The sequence below is a fragment of the Quercus suber genome, unplaced genomic scaffold, assembly GCF_002906115.3.
Source record: "Quercus suber isolate HL8 unplaced genomic scaffold, Cork oak 2.0 scaffold_109, whole genome shotgun sequence".
NCBI classification, from domain to species: Eukaryota; Viridiplantae; Streptophyta; class Magnoliopsida; order Fagales; family Fagaceae; genus Quercus; species Quercus suber.
In genome coordinates this window covers 174,884-183,272 of record NW_027069574.1, presented here as the reverse complement: position 1 = coordinate 183,272, position 8,389 = coordinate 174,884, and the positions used below count along the sequence as shown (strand labels likewise).

The window sequence follows — 8,389 nt, the reverse complement described above, 5'->3', positions numbered from 1 at the left end:
AATACTAATAATTATAATGAATGTAAAAATGATATTTGAAAATTATGAAAATTCAATATCTCTTTCTCTCAATTTTTTTTAGATGAAATATAATGATTCTAAACTTGCCTCTCTTTTTTTGGCTAAAGAATAATGAAAACGCTAGACCAATCAAGATGGTTGAAAGTTTTGGTTGAATGCATTTAATCCCATGTTGATTTAGGCTTGAGATTCGTTATTCATGTTCCTTTTTCCTCATTCGAATCCTTTTATTTATACAAAATTTGAACTCATGCTTAGAACGTGAGTACGGATATCTATACGTATGGTCATTGAAAAAATGTATATATTTTCGAGGCCAAATAAAGAATAGTAATAGTTATAAAGAATGTATGAATGACATTTGAAAATTATGAAAATCCAATCTGTCTTTCTCCCTTAATTTTTAAAATGAAATATAATGATTCTAACTTAACCCCCTTTTTTTGTTAAGAAATATTGAAAATGCTATACCGATCAAGATCGTTGAGAGTTTTGGTCGAATGCATTTAATTAATCCCATGTTAATTTATGTTTAGATTCTGTTTGTTCATGTTCCTTTTTCCTCATTCAAGTTGATATATTTATGGAAGACTTTGAACTCATGCTTAGTCAATTTATTTCACTTGTTTATAACATGAGAATGTATAGATATATTCATAAGCACCCATTTAATAAAAAATATATTTTCATAGATCAAGTAAAGAATCATAATAATAGTAATAAAGAATGTATAAATGATATTTCAAAATAGAAAATGCTAAGGAGTACCTAGAGTATTGGTTAGCAATTCATTTTAAAAAAGTTTTGACATCACTTTCATCACTTTTATGATAAATGAAAAAAACTGTCAAAACATTAATTGATTTTTTTTCCCATAAAAACTTTATTTAACTGGATTATTAACTTATACACTAAGAGCACTTGTTAGCATAACCCTTTGAAAATTATAAATATCTAATCTCTCTTTTTCTCTCAAATTTTTTTTATTTATTTTATTTTATAGATAAAACATAATGATTGAAGACTTTCTCATATATTTTGTAAGGAGTAATGGACACCTAAACCAATGAATGAAGATAGCTGAATGTTTTCAGTCCCCCACATTAATTCTGCAATTCATTGTGTTTGGATTCCATTGTTAATGTTCTTCACCAAATATATTAGCTGGGTAGGGTCCCATTGTATGACAAATCATCACAAACGAAAAAGAAAGGTCCGAAACCTCAAAAACGGTTGAAAGTGTCAGTGTAGTAATTAATACAAGATCCAAACCCGTTTAGGAATCCTATAACCCTCAAAATGGCTGAAAAAAAAAAGAAAAAAGAGTAGCCCCCTTTAGAGGTAGATAGACGCAAAGGTGTGTGTGGGTCTGAGTCCGGGAAAAATTTACCCTGCAACGGGTATATGTTACCTGGGTCTCACGCATTTTGACTCTCTTTTATTTTATAGACTAGCAATCATCGAAACTCACCCACCTATACTATATTCATCATCACCATCACCATCACCACTGAGACACAACACATCACAAAGCAACGGAAGTCGCCGACACACACACACAAATGAGGAAAGAATCACCGCCGCCCTCAGTTCCCGGCGGCAAATTTTTCAGCTTCTTCGAATCCAAAACCTTAGTAGCCACATTACTTGCTCTGACACTAGTCATGCTCATGTGGAACCTCCCTCCTTACTACCAAAACCTCCTCTCCACCACTCGCGTTTCCTGCTCCGCCACCACCACCACCACCTTAACCCCCACCACACCCAACGTTTCCTTAACTAACTTTTCAACTACCCCACTTGCTGAACAAAAGTACTCAACTTCAACTTCAACACCCAAGAGTAACGACCCCAATAAGCGAGTCTTCCAGACTTTTGGTAGCGCCGCTGCTCTCTTTGTCCTAATGGGTGCTTACCGCGGTGGGCCTCGGACTTTTGCGGTGGTGGGTTTGGCCTCCAAGCCCACTCACGTGTATGGTCACCCATGGTACAAATGCGAGTGGATCTCTAACAATGGGTCTTCCATTAGAGCTAAAGCTTATAAGATGCTTCCAGATTGGGGTTATGGCCGTGTCTACACTGTTGTTGTTGTCAATTGTACTTTTCCGGACAATCCCAATTGGGACAACTCGGGTGGGAAGCTCACAATCAATGCGTACTACAACGAGTCTCCGAGGAGGTACGAGAAATTCACTGCCTTGGAAGAAGCACCAGGTTCTTACGACGAGTCCAAGTACCACCCACCTTATCAGTACGAGTATTTGTATTGTGGGTCATCTTTGTACGGGAGTTTGAGTGCTTCTAGGATCAGAGAATGGATGGCTTACCACGCTTGGTTTTTCGGACCCAAGTCCCATTTCGTGTTTCATGATGCCGATGGGATTTCACCTGAGGTTAGAGCCGCACTGGAGCCATGGGTGCGAGCTGGGAGAGCCACGGTTCAAGATATTAAGGGCCAGGCCGAGTTTGATGGGTATTACTATAACCAATTCATGGTGGTGAATGACTGTCTACATCGGTACCGACACTCTGCTAATTGGACTTTTTACTTTGATGTGGATGAGTATATCTATTTGCCTGACGGGAATACGCTAGAATCTGTGCTCAATGAGTTCTCAGACTATACTCAGTTCACTATTGAGCAGAATCCTATGTCTAGTGTGCTGTGCTTGAACGATTCCACTCGCGATTATTCTAGGTACTTTCTTCTATTCTTTTCCCTATGTATTTGCACGAATTAAAATGCTTTAACAAAAATGTTAGCTCTTAGCATCAAAGATTCGTAATGCTATGAAAGTTATTAAACCAAATGTGCTTGTTTTGGGACATTTGTGTACCCTTTTGGGTAAAGAAATAGAAGCGTAGCTTAGAATTTTTCCCAGCAGTGGGAAAAGGTGTGTAAATTTGTCGTAAGTGGAATATACAAATAGATCACACTGCTTTGCTCCTTTGTATATGCATTGGAATTTACTCGGAAAATTTATAGTTTGTTGGTACTTGTAAATTCTATGTGCTTAAATTTGGACTCTTTTGATCAAAATTCAGTGAATGGGGATTTGAGAAGCTAGTATTCAGAGACTCAATAACTGGAATTCGAAGGGATCGGAAGTACGCAATTCAGGCTAAGAATGCGTACGCCACGGGTGTACACATGTCCGAGAACGTAATTGGGAAGACATTGCACAAGACCGAAACAAAGATCAGATATTATCACTATCACAACTCCATTTCGGTACAAGGTGAACCGTGCAGGGAATTTCTACCACTTTCGGCGAAGAACAATGTGACATGGTACAACAAGATACCTTATGTTTACGATGATAATATGAAGAAACTTGCCGACACTATCAAGGAATTCGAGCGCAAAACCATTGGAAACGTTGTACAGCTCTAGCTATAGTTGTGGCTAGCTAGCGTAGCGGTGGTTGCAATGCAATGATTTTTAAAGCCCAAAAAGATTGTGACCATATTTCACCGACATGTACATGTGATGTGAGCTAGCAAAATTGCCAGTGCAGATTGCGATAGTGGGAAATTCCTCACGCGTGTATGGCGTTCATTATCATGATCATTGATTGATGGATTGATTCTTTGTTCATAAATTAGCTTCGGTTGCTCAATGTTTACTCCTCTTATTTCCTGGCCAGGGATTCATTTGGCATGATTGGTTAGAAACCAATGCAAAAGAAAAGGGAGAATGGACCAGCTAGCATAGCATTGCTTTCGTTTGTCTATAAAAAAAAAAGGGTAAGAGTGAGTGAGTGTGAGTGATTAGAGTGTTTTTTATTTGTTCCTTGATCTCTTTTTTTTTTATATAATAATTATTGATATTCTTGGAGAAATTTGTGTAAAGATGTTTAATTACTCCTTTTCTCTACTTTTAATGGGTTATTTTTCTTTTTAAACAAGAATGTTGCCATGTGATTCGTGGACAGTAATAATAAATTTTTTTAGAAAGATGCTGTTGAATGAATGATTAAGTCGCTTTTCTTTATCTTTTTGATGATTTATTCCCCTAGAGGCTATTAAAGTGGTAGACGTTGATTACAAAAAAAAAAGGGGCAAGGATTGAAAGACATGGCAGAGAGATTAACAAACTGGTAATGCATAAATAGACCTAAAGTAAACAGTATAATCTTTCTAGTTTCTTCACTGTCTGTTTGTTTTTTCTTTTGACCCCATGATTAAAGCGTAAAACACAATCTACATATAAAGCCCTACATGTGCAGATTACGAAGTTTGGGGTTCAGATATTGTTGCGTGGCAGAATATAAATAACAGAGTCAAGATTCCACGTTCACATTGTTTCTGTATATGGTATTTATTAGTATGAAAATGAAGTATTCTATAAAAGATCAACATCTAGTTCGAATTTGGTGCAATTCCAGATGTTTATGTATAAAAAAAAAAAAATGGTGCATTTCCATATTATTATGATGCTTTGCTTGTACAAAAATTTAGGTGGAGGGCTCGGAGTTCAAATCTTCTGTCCTACTTTTTCTGCTCCACTTTATACTCCACCAATAAATACTTGTCATGTGTTCACCTAATTAATTAAATACTATCATTATTAACTTATTAATATTACAGTTATTAATTAATAGTAATATTTAATTAATTAGGTGAATACGTGACAAGTATTTATTGGTAGAGTATAAAGTGAAGTAAAAAAAATGAGACAGAAGATTTAGGTTTAGACTCCAGATGTTGCTTTTAGAATTATGAGAAACTTGTTATATGACCTAAATTGAAAGCATGAAGGAAATGGAGATGGTGGTGTGGTACTGATAGTCACTATGTTAGGTATAGAAAATTTACAGGAGGACCAGAGCGTGCTCAATAATTCAACCAAAACAACAGCCAATAATTTGTCCTGTCCTTATTTGGGATTTTTTGTGGTCACTGACAGTGATATACCAGTCACTTTTATGACTTTTGTAGCCCAATGGGTAACTTCTTCATGTTTTCAACAGTTCAAGGTTGAAATCATCATGTGACTATCAAATTTTTCCCCACCCAAAAAAAAGAAAAAGAAAAAAGAATCAACTTGAAAAGATTGGAATTTGGAAGAAGCATGTGAATGTACCAATTATTTCTGGTTACAGTTGTAAATATTTACTTAAGGTAGAACTAACAATTTTCCCCTAAACTTACCAAATCTACCAACCTATAGAGTAAATAATAGTAGGTTCCAGTTAGCTCAACTGGTAAAATTTCTGATAGTTAAATAAGAGATTTGAAATTTATTTCCCGCTTACACCAAAAACTGATTGATGTTTTAGTCTGATGATTGAGATATCATCAGGAGTGGACGCCATAAGTTAAAACTCTCTCTAAAAAAAAAAAAAAAAAAAAAAAAAAAAAAAAAATTCTAAATTTTAATTTTATATATTCTTTTTAAGAGAAAGAGATAGATAGATATTATTTGGTGTGTGGCTTAGTAGGAAATTAGTCATCATTGGTGATTTATCACATTTACAGCATTTTATTTGAAACATCTTAGGGTTTCGATTGGGTTAAATTTTTATTGGTCTCATATTTTTAAAGCCATGTTAGAAATGAAAAAGAAAAAGACTAAAAATACTACAAAATATTCACAATAAATGTGATTATGACTGTAATTGATGAATTTCAACAACTTAATATATTTGTGTTTGAATTGCTTTTTTATATGATTGGTGAAATGTCAGTTAAATCTATAATAAAATTTATGGTATTGTTAGCATCGCTCTTAAAAAAGAGTACCAATTATTTAAAAAATGTTATATTTTTATAAAATTTTGGGCTTTTTACTAAAAGAGATGGGACCTTTTTTTAGTAGGGAAATTTTTTATTTGTTGTGGGGCCTTAGGCCTAGGCCTAAGTTGCCTAGGCCTTGAGCCGGCACTGTGACCAGTGGTGGTGCTACAGTTGACCCGCTCCCAACTACAACACTCACCCTTTGTCTCATAAGCCCATGTTGGAAGAAGGGGCTTGGTATAAATAGTGTGAGATTTTAGAAAGGCTTTCAATTCTAGGAGACCCGTCCTCTCTTCCTCAATACAAGCTCTGTGCTCATGAATTTGAACAAAGAGTAATAAAGCCCACAGCAAAGACTTCACTAAAGGCCACCCCATTGAGAAATTTTGTGAAACACCTTCTTTCATTTCTAGCTAAACCAGCTTGTAAGTACCCAAGACACAAGAAAGTTATAACTCCATAGGCCTTTATATAAAGAAAGTCAGAAGGTTTTCATATTTAAATCCATAATTTAAAAGATAAAATTTTGTTTAAGTCTTTTTGGGCATGAGAATCTCATGGGCTACGTAGGGGTAATTGGCATCTTTCTACTTTCATGTGGGCTCTACTTTGTTTTGGGTGAAGGTGGGCTCTACTCTTTGTTTATTCATAAATCACTAATCGTACTTTCTACTTTATTATTTTCTGTTTTAATGGGCTTGCATTCGGACAAATCTCTATTATACTTTTTGTTTATTAGCTTTATTTATTTTGGAAAATGATGCTAAAGGTATTATTCTTGAGCATAATGATGAAAGTAGCTTGACATTGTGGTGATTGGCACTTTTTTTGAGTTTTGTGGTGACTAATCTTTGGTTCCTTACTGACAATAAGTGATTATTTTTTAATGTTAAAGTATTGAAAATTATTGCTTAAGAGAGTGTATTAAATGTAATATAATTTGCATTATCTTCCTTTAAAAGTTACCATGATTGTGATAGTGTTTGACTTACCTATAGTAGTTTTTTTAATTATTCATTTTTTTTTAATGAAAGACGGTTGTATTATTCACTAATTAAACCATTGGTGAAGATTAAAACCCACTACTACATCATTTTATCTTAAAGAGAAACTAACTGAATGTCCAATTGAAAAAGCATTGGAAGTAAACCAAACCATTTGTGTTGTGTCTTTATGTTAAATCCGCTTTCCCTCTCACTTGTGTTTGTGTGTGTGTGTGTGTATTTTATTATTATAAAAATAATGCAAATTTATAGGCGTTTTATTGATGATGAGCAAAATTGTGAGTATGATGGCAAAAGTTGTTTCAATTTAAGGAAATTAAATATTTTGAATTTTGATAATGATCAATATCGATATATTGTTTCAGAATTATTGTTACATATATGCCACTGTCAGTTTCTTTAAAGTGTTCTCCCCTCTCCCCTTGTGTGTGTGTGTGTTAAGATACTTAATATTCTAAAAAAAAAAATTATTGTTATAGGAGTAATAATAAATGTAAACTAATGTCTCACCAAATATGTTAGCTAATAATGTATTCACAAATTACATTTTGCCCTAATCAATCATACATATCTTGCTTTCCTTTTTTATTTATTTTATTTTAATAATTCGATAATTGGAAGAAAGGGATTTGGAAATTAAACATTTTGGCTAGAAATGATAAGAGCATTCCCATCAGTGTTTGCATAATTGTGTATAAATGTGCAAAATAGAAAAAGTCATCACTTTTACACAATCTGAGCAAAAAAACCACCCACATCAGTGGGTGTATACTTGTTTATATTTATCAGTTGCTACAGTACCCGTGTAAATATACACGGGTACTGTAACATGTTTATATGATTTTTAATCATTTTTTTCTCTCTCATCCTCTTAGTTCCCTCCCTCTCTCTCTCTCTCTCTCTTTCTCTCTCTCTCTCTCTCGGCGCTGCAATTCTATTTTTGGACGCCACATTAGGTGTCTTTCCTGCCTTTGCAACCTCCAACTTTAGTACCTCAATCTTCTCCTTCAAATCTGTTGACTTGATAACATTTTCAATTTCTCCCTTAATTTCTTCATTCAGCTCTTTTTCCTTGACTTTGACATCAATTGGAATCTATTCACTGATCTCCTTCGCTTTTGGCCTCACAGCCGCAACATCCAAACCCAGGGCTTTTATAGCATCAACCATTTCCAACTCTATCTCTTTCTTCCTCTGCACAATTTTCTCCTTCAGCTCAGGGTCCAAATCTTGGCCCTCAGACACCCCAGAACTTTCAATTTCATCCTCCAGTGCCTTGTTTTTTTCTTTCATATTTCGGGCCATCGCCAGGAGGTGGGTTTCGATCCATTTTTTCTGGTTTTTTGTTGATTGTGGGTGTGGGTCAATAGGTTTTGATCTTGATCGGCTTGGCTTGAGTGGGTTTTCCTTTTGATGATGCTGGTTGGGTGGTGATGATGGTGGCTGGGTGGTGATGATGGTGGTGATGGTGGCCGTGGGTCTGTGAGAGAGAGAGGGGCAATGAAGGAGTGAGTAATAAAAAAATGTAAAATAATGAATATTTTATTGAATAAATGTGTAGAATAGATAAACTGATGTGTGTGTTTTGTAAAATTGGATGTGTAAAATAGAAAAAGTAGGTTTTT

At 34.8% G+C, this 8,389-nt stretch overlaps 1 protein-coding gene across 1 annotated transcript; it reads left to right on the top strand.

The window, feature by feature from the left end:
• Positions 1 to 1,345: 1,345 nt before the first annotated feature.
• On the top strand, positions 1,346 to 3,980 carry LOC112029988 (galactan beta-1,4-galactosyltransferase GALS1). The gene is made up of 2 exons (XM_024062668.2): positions 1,346 to 2,719; positions 3,067 to 3,980. The coding sequence occupies exons 1-2, from the start codon at positions 1,584 to 1,586 to the stop codon at positions 3,413 to 3,415; spliced, it is 1,485 nt and encodes a 494-aa protein (XP_023918436.1). The 5' UTR covers positions 1,346 to 1,583; the 3' UTR covers positions 3,416 to 3,980.
• The last annotated feature ends 4,409 nt before the right edge of the window (positions 3,981 to 8,389 follow it).

What these genes read in the sequence shown, in the direction of transcription:
- LOC112029988 (XM_024062668.2), top strand. Translation starts at nt 1,584, where the DNA reads ATGAGGAAAGAATCACCGCCGCCCTCAGTTCCCGGCGGCAAATTTTTC. An exon ending in TCCACTCGCGATTATTCTAG is followed by an intron (nt 2,720 to 3,066) that starts GTACTTTCTTCT and finishes ATCAAAATTCAG; the next exon opens with TGAATGGGGATTTGAGAAGC.